Source organism: Saccopteryx leptura, chromosome 10 (genome assembly GCF_036850995.1).
Source record: "Saccopteryx leptura isolate mSacLep1 chromosome 10, mSacLep1_pri_phased_curated, whole genome shotgun sequence".
Classification (NCBI taxonomy): domain Eukaryota; kingdom Metazoa; phylum Chordata; class Mammalia; order Chiroptera; family Emballonuridae; genus Saccopteryx; species Saccopteryx leptura.
This window is the reverse complement of record NC_089512.1, coordinates 59,501,197-59,513,741: the sequence shown is the minus strand read 5'-3', so window position 1 is coordinate 59,513,741 and position 12,545 is coordinate 59,501,197. Positions and strand designations below refer to the sequence as shown.

The 12,545-nt window shown below is 46.0% G+C and overlaps 1 protein-coding gene across 2 annotated transcripts in view; it reads right to left on the bottom strand.

Annotated features, from left to right (window-relative positions):
• CACNA2D3 (calcium voltage-gated channel auxiliary subunit alpha2delta 3) overlaps positions 1 to 12,545 on the bottom strand; it is a 1,028,076-nt gene that overhangs the window by 106,143 nt on the left and 909,388 nt on the right. For both annotated transcript variants that reach the window (XM_066350330.1, XM_066350329.1), the window contains 2 exons: positions 6,660 to 6,721; positions 5,625 to 5,669 (listed from right to left, as the gene is read on the bottom strand). In XM_066350330.1, the coding sequence (XP_066206427.1) occupies positions 5,625 to 5,669; positions 6,660 to 6,721 (107 nt within the window). The remainder of the gene's footprint in view (positions 1 to 5,624; positions 5,670 to 6,659; positions 6,722 to 12,545) is intronic.

Below are 12,545 nucleotides of genomic sequence, written 5' to 3'. Positions count from 1 at the left end.
TCTTTACATATGCCCCCCCCCCCCCCAGTAACAGGAAACACAGGAGATATTTTCTCAGCTTCTCCTCACTAGGCTACTTTTCCCCCCAAATTAAGCCAGACATCTAGGAAGGAGTCTGCCTGTCACCTTGTCCAAGGGTAGACCAGTAGGCTGAAACTGAAGAAATTAAGAATTCTATGTTTAAGCAGAGCTCTTAATTATAAGCACCTATTCCACAGCCTTCTTTGACAAAACATCTAAGGGTGGGGTTGTTTGAAAAATGCAAATTAAGACAGAGATGCAGAGGCAGAGTGAAGGTTTCAGTTCATTTTTTGTTTAAAAAAGACATCTTTAGCGTGACCAGGTGGTGGCGCAGTGGATAGAGCATCAGACTGGGATGTGGAGGACCCAGGTTCCAGACCCCGAGGTTGCCAGCTTGAGCAAAGGCTCATCTGGTTTGAGTAAGGCTCACCAGCTTGAGCACAAGGTCGCTGGCTCAAGCAAGGGGTCAACTGGTTTGCTGTAGCCCCACAGTCAAGGCACATATGAGAAAGCAATCAATGAACAACTAAAGAGCACAGCAAAGAATTGATGTTTCTCATCTCTCTCTCTTCCTGTCTGTCTGTTCCTATCTGTCCCTCTCTCTGACTCTCTCTGTCTCTGTCACAAAAAAAAAAAAAAAAGACATCTTTATTTGATGACTCAATATTCAATATTGCTCTGAGAAACCTGATTCCAGGGCACACGGCAGATCGATCAGAAGCTGAGGATAAAGCCCAGAGCCAGGCCAGGGGAACTGGGCAGCTGCAGATAGGAAGGAAAGCTGGGAGGAAGGGGACCTGGGGTAAGAAACAGGCACCACGCGTGTGTTAACAAGAAGGTGGTATTAGTCCCCAGGAGGCACTAGCTTGAAAATCAGACGCTCTGACATCTGCTATCAGTGTGACTTTGAGAGAAGTCTGTTAACACTCTGAGCCTCAATTTTCTTATCTGAGAGATGGAGATAGAAACACCTGTTTCACAGGGTTGTTGAGAAGATTAAGGGGGAGGGAAGTGCCACGTGCTGAGCCCAGTGTGAAGTGCAGAGTGGATAGCAAGTCCTCCAAGAACCTGTGCGCACATCCACTCGGCAGATAATGTGTACTGGTCACTTACTACGTGCCATCAAGTCTCCTAATGTTGCAAATGTAGAGCTTTTCCAGAAAGGGAAGTTGCTCCCTAGTTTACAGCAAGCAGGTTGTGGTTGGTTGCTTTTTGTTCTACCTTTTGTTTGGGGGGGAGGGGGCTTTTGTTTGGATTAGTGCAGGCTGATCAATGATCACTGAGATGCCCAGGATTGTACGGCCTGCTGTTTTCACTTGTGACGAGAGAGAGAGAGAGAGAGAGAGAGAGAGAGAGAGAGAGAGAGGAGAGACCGGAGAGTGGAGAGAAAAGAAAGGAGAAAAAAGTGAAAGGGGAAAGGGAGAGGGCGGGGTTCTTCCACCTGGGGGTGGAGCCTGAGTCTCTGTACCTCAGACAGGAAAGGTGACACTTCTCACTACCTTTCTCCAGGTCTCACCATCTGATCTCTGCTACGTTGAACTCTCACTTACTTCACATCACCTGAATCTTTCCATTGAAGATTAACAGTCATATCAAAATATTGTCTTTTTAAAATAATTAAATTTTTTTTCAATTATACTTGACATACAATATTATATTAGTTTCAGGGATATAGCACAGTGGTTAGACATTTACATAACTTATGAAGTGATCAGCCCAGGAAGTCTGGTACCCACCTGACACCACACATCGTTAATACAGTATTATTGGCTGCACTCCCTCTGCTGTGCCTGACATCCCTGGACTATTCTGTCACTGCCAGTGTGTACTTCTTCATCCCTTCACCTCTTTCACCAAGCCCACCAGCCGCCATGCTATCTGGCAACAATCAATTAGTTCTCAGTATCTCTGAGTTTGTTTCTGCTTTGCTTGTTCATTTACCAGAATACTGTCTTTTGAAAAATGTATTGCAAAGGGGTCACTTTGAACAGAAGTGCCCGGTGGAGTCACCTGTGCCATTGCCATCAACAGCAAGTCCACTGGCTGGGCGGGGCAGTTCCGAAGATGGACACACTGGCCACTTGACTGAGCTCTTCCCCCAGCTTGTCATACTTCAAGGAGGTCTTTCAGATTCCAGAGGAAATAAATGCCCAAATGGTTACAGATTCTAACCAGGACTATTCGTCTCTATTCCTTTGGAACAAGAGAGGATGGCAGCTGATTTTAATATGAAGTTTTCTACCCTCTCGCTGCCTTCATACCTCCTCCACCCGCCTCTTCCTCTGTCTTCACAAAGCACTGTGTCTTCATCAGGATGTGGTGGGAAGGTGACAGAAGAAGAGAATGAGAGGAGGGGGCAGACAGTGGCTGTCCTCGTTCCCTTCGGTCTGAATGCCCACCACGTTTCTGCAGACCACGCCAAGCCTGGCCACCTCAGCTTCCTGCATGTGGTGACCTCTGCCTGGAAAGCACTCCTCGAGGCCTGAACATGGTCTGCAATGTCATCACCTCCTTCATCTTCACTTATTTAATGTTCCCTCTCAGAGACACCTTCCCTGACCACCCCATGTTAGTTTAATTTACAGAACTTACCACGGTTCACACATGCTGTCGCCCCAGCTACATGGTGAGCTCCTGGGGACAAGGAGCCATTTCTGACTCTGCTTCCCATTGACTGCTGGGATAAAGAGGTACCGGGCACACAGACGGGCTTGGTGAACGTGTCTGCAAGTAATGAGTGAGTACAGGCAGTCCCTGGGCTACAAATGAGATAGGTGCTATAGGTTTGTTCTTAAGTTGAATTTGTGTGTAAGTTGGAATTTAAATGTTTATCTCAACATAGTATTTATTTTTACCTTTCTGTGCATGTAAATACTTAAATGTTTTCAAACCCACAGAACATAACTCGTCTGTAGCCCAGGACTGCCCGCATATGACCACTGCCTCTGTGCTCTAACGTCACCATTCCCCTTCAGAGAAATGGGGCTCCTGAAGTCCTCAGGCAGGCTCAGGGCGGGCCCTCCAGGCACATGGCTCAGGCACTGCCTAGACCAGCCAGAGATCTACTTCCGCAAGATGGAATGACATCTGGCCATACCGGCTCCACCCAGCAGCCCAGGGCACTTGGCGAGGGCCCAGGGAGTCCACTGATGGGTGAGACAGAGGGGCTGGAGAGGGCCCATGGTCAGTAAGGTCAAGGGGGCTGGGCCAGGTCTACAACACAGAGAAGCCACATGCATGTGAACGCAATGAGTCCCCACAACTGTTTTCAGTGGGGACCTGATCACCCCACTGAGAGAGAGAGAGAGAGAGAGAGAGAGAGAGAGAGGGAGAGAGAGAGAAGCTGGGGGAGAGGAGGGACATGGTTTCAAAGGCCATTTGAAGTTAGGAGAGGATGATGACACATGGAAAGGGTTGCTGAAAGGCTGGAAGGGGCCTCAGTGGGAAGGCAAGCTGACTTTTCCCTTTTAAACTATGTTAATGGGTGACCTAAGGCCAAAACTTAAGAGTCAAAATGTGAAATGGATGATGGTTTCAAAGTGCAAAATGAGGACATTGGAGCATCAGACCAAGCTCAGAAATTACAGCAAATTCAATGCCTGAGTTTCAAACTATGTGAACCTTTAAATGACATTTGGGTGGGGGTTTATCCCAATGGCTGCTGAAGATGATCACGAGGAGGGAGGAGGGCATCCTACCCAGGAGACACCGTCAGTTGCCCAAAGAGCATGCCGTCTGAGGTTTCCAGTTCAAACGAGCCACTGCTCAAGGGGAAGACAACTTTTACAGACAGTTCTGGTTTATAGTTAGTGCTGAGTGCTGCACATTTGTCAGGCGTGGTGCCATACATTCTGCATATATCATCTCGTTCATTTGTCACCACTACTCTGTGAGGTGGACATTTCTATCCCCACTGGGCAGCTGAGGAAACTGAGGCACAAAGGTTCAGAAACCTGCCCAAAGTCTCATAGCTTATTACTGTCGGAGTCACAATTTGAATCTATCCTATCTTTGCCTTTAACCGTCATGCTATAACACCTGTGAAATCAGTCACTGAAAAACGAACATATATTGGATGTTTCTAAGTGGGACTCTATTTCCACTTTTAAACAAATGCTGTTTTAATTGTGAGTGTGAGGACTATTTTAGTTGTCATTTCCACTTGGTTTTATATGTAAGGCTACACAGAGAATGAGTGAGCTGTAGGGAAATTACTGCCTTTGGCTTTATTAATCAAATTATTTAAACAACTCTGTATCTACCATTCATGCAACCAACTAATCAACCATCCAAACAGCAACTCATCCAGTGAACCAACCAACAAACCAAACAACTATGGCTAATCAACCAGTCCAACAACTCTGCAAACTGCCATCCATCCCTCCAGCCAACCAATTGTAAGAAAACTCATAGCCAATTGAAATAAATAATTGTACCTTCTGTACAAGTTAAGAGCTTAGTTGATATTATTATTGAGCTTTGCTGTTTTGAGCTGAGCACTCCAATAAGACAATAAATGTCTCAAAGACAAAGGAGAGGTCTGAGGCCATCTGCCTATCCTATGAAGGGCCGTCCCAAATTATTGAAAAGTAATAAAATATCATAGGATGCTCTTTGCTATGGGAAAATAATTTTTTATTTGACAGAAAAGGTTGAGCTGCTTCTGAAAAGCTTATGGTTTGGCTTTTACTCTTTGGATAGTGAATCATACACAGTTATGACTTAAAAAAAAAAAACGGCAGTCAGATCTTTGGGGACTGAGTGTTGCATGTTTTAACTTCCTCCCTTTTACATTTCTCTCCTTGTTTTTCCTTTGCCTACGTTTTTGAAATATACTTCTAATCTATGTTTTCTGTTTGAAATTATGTTTGGCTAGGATTTCTTTAATCCCTGTGGTAACCAGAAGGAATATAAATATGTGATTATTTCTAAGTGCCAGTTTATGTACACTGATGTTTAGCTGACACAGAAGAGAGAGGCAACCAGAGCCAAAGGCCACCACACACCTGCTGCTTTAAAACCTGGGCAGAGGCTGTGCGGGGCTGAAGGCTGTAAAAATAAGCATGATAGGCAGACTTATGGCAGTGGGACGTTTTTTTCTTCTATTGCTCATGTGTGGGATTTAAATTCCTCCAAGAGGCAGAGGGGGAGAGAGAGAGAGAGAGAGAGAGAGAGAGAGAGAGAGAGAGAGGGAGAGAGAAAGAGAGAAAGAGGGAGGGAGGGAGGGAGGGAGGGAGGGAGGGAGGGAGAAGGGAGGGAGGAAGGGAGGGAAGGAGGGAGGGAGGAAGAAAGGAAGGAAGGAAGGAAGGAAGGAAGGAAGGAAGGAAGGAAGGAAGGAAGGAAGGAAGGAAGGAAGGAAGGAAGGAAAGAAAGAAAGAAAGAAAGAAAGAAAGAAAGAAAGAAAGAAAGAAAGAAAGAAAGAAAGAAAGAAAGAAAAGAAAGAAAGAAAGAGGAACAAAGTAAGTGTCCCTGGGTGTCCTGGAGACTGGTCTTGACCAATCTGTCAGCTCTGGCTCTGTTTACAAGGGCATTCCCTCTGTGAGGAGGGACCCTCTGCCACCTCCTACGGACCAGGGTGGAAGCAGGGCCAGGAGCCCTCTTACCTCGTCATCGCAGCTGATAGAGCATTTGCCGTCCAGAGAGGCACACTGTGGGGGGCGCAGGGGGAAGCAAGAAGAAATGTGTTATTTTGCCATCCCAGGTCTGCTATGGCTGCCACTTCAGTACTCAGGGACAAACTGTCAGTCCTTGCCTGTCACACAAATACCAAATTTCATCTAAATGAACTCCACAATGTGTCTTGCCTGGTCTCTCTAGGATCAATACCAACTAATAGAAAAGATAATTTCTGTGTGTGTGTGTGTGGGGGGGGGGGGACCTGGCCCTTTTTTTATTTTAATTTTTGTTATCTATTTTAATTTATGTTGCTATACAATACTGATATCACTTTAAGAACTCAAAATCTTTGAGCAATAAGACATACAATTATGAAATTATTTATTGTTAAATTAATTAATTGCCAGTGACTTAAAAAAACAAAAAACTCTTGTATGTGCTCTTAGTATTATATATGGTTTCCTAAAATATCTTCAGTTAAGAAATGGAAGCAACTTATGTGTTGGCATTTCTGCCGGATTCCTGAACAAATACCACCGCAACGACTCAGCACAGAGCAGAGTTCTGGGAAGGAAGGCCCTGGTTCTCCAAGACTGAGAGGGGGCCTCTGACCTGGAGGGTGGGTGCAGGCCTAGCCACTCCTGTTCTGCAAAAGCCTTCGAAAGTCATGCAAAGGAGATTCACAAATAAAGTACCAGGCATGACCAAAGTAGAAGACAGACAATGAAAATTCACAAACGTCCAATATTAAAAGAAAAAAAAATTATCCTTTGGATAACACTATCTTGATCTCATGATTAAAACTGCTTACGGGAGCAAATCCCCTGCTTTCCCGGCATGTGGTGTCTAATGTGCTGACAGCCCTTTACTTTGCAGAGAAATGAAAGGTAATATGAGCAGCTGGCAGTTCATTTTACAAACATCCATTGGAAATCTGGCACTTTTAGGCTCCGGGTACCCAAATGTGAATACCTGTATAATAACAGCACCGCGGATGCCTCAATGTGCTGATTATAACTTACCTGTCTGCTGGCAGTCCAGAACTTCCTTTGGAAAAATTCAAGTTTCATCTGAATGCCCACAGCTGGGAGAAATTATAAATAAAACAAGGCATTAGAGCTCCCTTTACACAATTTTTTAAGGTTATCACTGAAAATTATCTGTCACGCAAGAAGCTAATATATGCATATCAGATAAAAATATGTAAAAACTAAATTTACAGTGACGTGTATAGTTAAGACATTTTATCTTTCAGGTAAGGAATTCTCAAGGTTACCTGCACTCACAGAAACCTTAGTACAGATATAGTTCTGAGAACAGCGCAGGCAGTTCTTTAGAGGCATGTTACTTGAGTACTCCTAAAATTCATACACTTATGGTTACCCCCTTCCCCAACACAAGCAAACACAGAAATAGAGGGGAAAAATGATATTCAGAAGATCACTGTTTCTTCAGAGTTCCCGTTTTAGAAACTTGCATTCTACAATGTATACTACACATGTGTTAGTAAGAGATACAATGTGAAAAGCACTGGTCATGAGGCTGGTATTTGGAAATGAATCACGCTGCTACATGTCTTAGTGTAACCAGCCCCCAGGATTCACTTCTCAGTGGTCTTCTCTCCCCAGGACCCTGGAGAGAATCAGCCAGTTTGGCTCATCTAGGAAAAGCCACAGTGAAGGAAGGCCCTCGTGAGAGGAACCTATAGAAAGGGAAGACGTTAAGAAAGTGACTTGAAACTTCGGGGAGTGAAACTTGGAGGAACCTCAGAAAACTACGACAGGCACAAGCTCCCAATATTTCTCTCCACGAAGGCAAGACAAAGTAACTATTGAAACCATTTCAGAAAGTGCTCAAGTTCAGGACAAAAATCTCGTCAGGTGGTGAGAAGGCTTTAGAGGAGTTTGGAAAGAGTGAGACTGTGCTGAAAATCCTGGACTCCCTGCGGGACACCGTTTGCTCCAGGGCTGGCCGGGACCTCAGTCAACACCCCTCCCCGCCCCGTGTGTGCCGTATCCATACCCTGCCAAGCAGTGCTCCTTATCTTTCCAGGCTTCTTTTTCCTTTTATTTGAATACCTAAAATAACTTCAATGTGAGTAACAATATCTATCCAAAGAAGTACACAATTACACATATAAAAGTTCACTCAGTACTCCTAAAATCTTATATGCCACCCGGTCGATCCCCCACTTGGGTAATCATTGCTGTGTTGGCTTCAGGAACTTGAAGATTCATGAAGGTCTTGGGCTATTACCCTTATAGCTGTCGTGTGCATTCCTACTGTCTAGAGCCATCGCTGAAGGAAGCTCTGAGAGTCAGGATTGACCGGGGTATGCGCACTTGGAGAGACGGAGCCTCTCTTTGCACCCAGGTCAGACTCTAGATTAAGACTAAACAGAGCTAAGCAGGGCTGCCACGTGCAGAATGCAGTCACTGAGATGAACCATTTCAGCACTCGGGCCCCATCTGCCTTGCCCTAAGTGTCATCTATCCTCTGGCTCAGAGGCCCGCCAAGGGCAGGGACCCACTTTTGTTCCCCAGTGGATCCCTGCCCCCATCAAGTCACCAAGCACTCAGAGGATCCATCAGTAAATACCTGCTTTCTTAAAAAGCTTTCCGGTGATATTACAGTCAATAGTTAGAGCTAAAGATGGAGGAGAAACATCAATATGAATTATAACCACATCTAAATAAAGAATTTTCAGTAGTGGTTCTCAACATAGTAAAACAACCTGGAGACCTTTAAGCAACATTATTGGTGCCTGTACCTTCCTTCTCTACTCCAAGACCAGTTAAGTCAGGGTTTCTTGGAGAGGCATCCAGGCCTGGGTAGTTTAAGAAAAGCACCCTCCTTGGACCGAATGTGCGTGTAGAGTCCAGCACGCGTCTCTGTAGGTCTTAGTGCATTGGCTGTCAAGGACCGACTGTGATGTCAGCTAACACCAGCAGCTGCTCTTCCCAGCCCCGGAGGAAAGATCAAAGAATACTGAAGGAAGCTCATTCTGGAGGTCGAGGGCTGTTTAATGTAACTTCAAGAAAAGCATGTTTCTAAAATGCCTGACAGGCCCATCCCCATTGGGGTGAGCCAACCAGGGGCTCTGTGAACCAGGGTGCCAGGTGGGTTTTGCTGCAGGCAGAGGTGAGAGTGGGCCTGTGCTCTCAAGAAGGGGCTTGGACTGAGTATCTCAGGTTCGACCAAAGACAGGGAGGGCAGCAGCAGACTGGCCTCTCAGAGGGCCTCAGCGCTGTCCTGACATGCACGCGCTGGTCCCGGAGGGGAGGGTGAGTGCGCCCTCCCAGGGGCTCGCCCGGCCCCTCTCTGCAGCTGGCCCTCCCCAGGTGGCGGGCAGAGCACTTCCAGGGCCTCCTCCTCGCAGGGCCAGCGAGGGTCAGCACCATGGCAGGCTTCGAGGTTCTCTGAAAGAGCCAGCCTGTAGTAGCCTCTCCATCATGTTTCTAGCTCCAGCAGCCCAGAGCTGCCCCTGGGCCACCCACCATCCAAGTTCCTCCATCAGCTGCCATGCCCTTCTCAGCACCCCTCCCCTCTGCGACGGGGCCTGGAGCCCGGCTTCACCTCCCTAATGAAGCCAGCAGCTCCCTCCTGGGTGTTTATCCATCTCACATATTTGCAGCCTGCTATCATCTGCCCCTTCCAGTCTGTACCCCAGCTCCTCGGAGTGCTTTAATCTTTCCTCATGAGTCAGTCCCTCCGTCCCATTAATCATGCGGGCTGCTTCTCTCTGATCTCCGTCCAGCAGGCTGCATCCTCTCCCTGGTCCTGATGCCCTGCACTAGACTCTGCTTCCCTCGCTCCTACCACTCCCTTGTCTGAGCATGGGGTCCATGCCAGCCAGCTCCCAGACAGTCCTGACTGCACTGGGTCCTCTTGGTGTTGACCTAGCTCTGATTTCACTCCCTGCCCCTCATATCTCTCCAGCAACTCTGGCCCCTGGCTTCCCACAGTATGTCTGCATTTGCAGTATCTTCACCTACGAGTTAATATACTTCTCTACGATTGAGAGACTCACAAGCCCATTGGTGGGTCAATTCATGCCCATTTGTTCAGTGGCCTCCGCCAAGCCGAGCTCCAAGCTGGTACTAAGGGGAACGAGAGTACACACTCTGTCAGCGTCTCACTGGGAGTAGCCTCATGGTAAGGGGACATCAGAGGCGTAAACAGAGCACTGTGGAGTAGAGAGCATGGGGCAACCTTGAGTTTAGGGAATGGGTGAGAGTTTTAAGTAAGATTAGGCATGGTGACCCAACCCAAAGGAAAAGTAATAACAGAGGAAAGATGGTAATCCAAACGCAGAGATCACATGGCAGAAAGGATGAAAACTTTTAAAAGATGCTTGTAACTTCTGAAGTTTTAAAGAATGGGAGTGGGGGACGTGCTTGTGCAGGCGAAGGTCAAATATCAAGAGATTTAAGTATCAGGCCAAGACGTCAGAAGAGTACCCTGGAGGCCAGGGTTTGGGTCAAGGGCCAAATCCGCCTCTTCTGTCAGTGGACTTCCACGGGAACAGAGCCACACTCGCCGTTCACTCACGGTCTGGGCCAAGGCCAGGGTGGGTGGGTGTGGCAGAAATCGAACAGCCCACAAAGCCTAAAATACTATTGGCCTTTTATAGAAAAAGTTGGATGACTTTTGCTGTAGGATCTGAGAAGCCATTGACGGTCTTTAAGTAGAGAAATGGCAGGAGCACCAACCTATATTTTAGAAAGTCCATGATGAGGGCCTTGGATAGGAGGCATAGAAAAATGGTCCGGACTCTGGGAGACGGGGGAGAAGGGGTGAGGGGGGAAAGAGAGGAGTTGTCAGCCCCCAAAGTCACTTGGCACATTTGGTTAATTATATCAATATGAACATGATGTAAAGTAATAATAATAATAATAATAATAATAATAATAATAAACACCAAAAAATCTGGAATAAAACTCTGCCCCTCCCCCAAACAAACAAAAATGCTTAGACCAAACATCCTGGCCAACTCCATTTCAAAAAATAAAATGAGCTTCCCCAAACAGAAATTTATTTTCCTTTCACTATTTTCCTTTGTTTTCTTATCCACATTTTTTTTCTTTTCTTAACTTTTATCAGAAAAAATTCATTATCCTTTCAGCAAGTCCACTCTCTTCCTCCTCCTCACTCCACACGAACCTAAGTTGTGTCACGCCTGTTCGTTCTGTTCCTTCAACAACATTTCAAGCCCTAACAGTATATTCTGATTCAAGTTAATCTGGCTAATTTAATAAGGAAAACAAAGACAGAACATGCTTTAGTGAAACCCAAGTCCCAAAGAGAATGCAGAAAATAAAAACACCATCCCTGGGTCTGAAATTTTGTCCCAAAGAGAATGCAGAAAATAAAAACACCATCCCTGGGTCTGAAATTTTGAGACAGTCCAGAAAATCATCACCATATTTCTCCTGGAGTTGGTAGTGCTCCTCACTGCTGGTCATTAGAATGCCCCTGGGCTCCCTGATGGGAACCTTCAACACAATGAAGGAGACAGAGTCCCACTTCCATGACAGCGACCAGTGGTACCTCACTGACCTCTCAAGGGCAGAACAGACCCTTGAGAGCCTTTCTAATGTGCCAGTACATATTGGGTAAGCCTCTGAGGACAGTGACCCCAAGACACCATGATGGTCTTAGGAAACCAGCAAAATAGCAGAATCATTATTATGAGAACTGCCTTCCGAAGAGCCCCAGAGCCTTTCACATGAAAGAGTCAGGCATCTGGAGCACCACCACCTCCTCTGGTTATCCAGGTGCCTGTGCCTGTAACTCACCTCAATACTCTCGGAGGACCAGAGAACAGAATTTCAGCTCTGCAATACAGACCACAGACCTTCCATGAGGTATCTAACTTCCAGACTTTCTCCAACTTTCAAACTTCCTTCCTACTCACCATTCTGCTCCCTTCCTTTACTCACATGTTCATTAGGAACCCAGTGTGTGCTAGGTGATGATGACATGAGATATGAAGGCATGATGGTCACGACAGCTGGGGGGCGTCCCAGGGGAGCGCAGTCACATCACTGAGGAGAAAGTCACACCTCAGCATTCTCAGAGGTGATGCAGGCGAGCTCAGAGCATCATTTAAGCACCAAAACAGAGGGACCATTTCATTTGCAGAATGTCACTGATTAGCGCACTTGGATTGGAACAGACAGCTGATGTCAAAGGCTCTGGTCCTGCGTTGCCCAAGTTGGTGGTCACTAGTTACATGTGGCCACTTAAATGAAAATGAAATCAAACTAATAATTTAGTTCCTAAGTTGCAGTAGTCACATTTTAAGTGCTCAGCAGCCACATGGGGCTAGTGGCTACTGCTTTGGACCATGCAGATCTAGAACATTCCACAGCAGCAGATTGTTGTACTGGACAGTGATCAGTGATAAAACAGGAGGGATTAGAGAGAGGAACTAGACATGGGTGCCTTTTAAGAACTGCAGGTAAAGTCCCTCACAGGCCTGTCCATGCTACCCACTCCCTGAAGGTGGAAGAAAGAGGATAACTTAGGTATGAGGATTTAGCTCAGCTAGAACCGCCTGTGTGAGAAGACCTGGATTTGCAAGGGGAAGTTGATAATTAGTTCGAGAGAAATCAATGCAGTATGCTCAATGTGGCTACCACCCCCAAGATTTATTTATTTTGCTTTAGAAAATTTGAGAATACAAATTACATTTCCAGTGCTATTATATTCAAATGCATTCAAGATGAAATCATGCATGCATCTCATATCAGGTTAATAGACATGCATTCAAATGTAATTCGAGACTCACCGAAGAACAATGTTACATGTAAAATTAGAAATAACTCTTTCATATTGTATTCATTTAGAAATAATTTTTCTGTGGACTTGGCCTCCAGTTGCAACACACTCCTAGGAGCACAAAT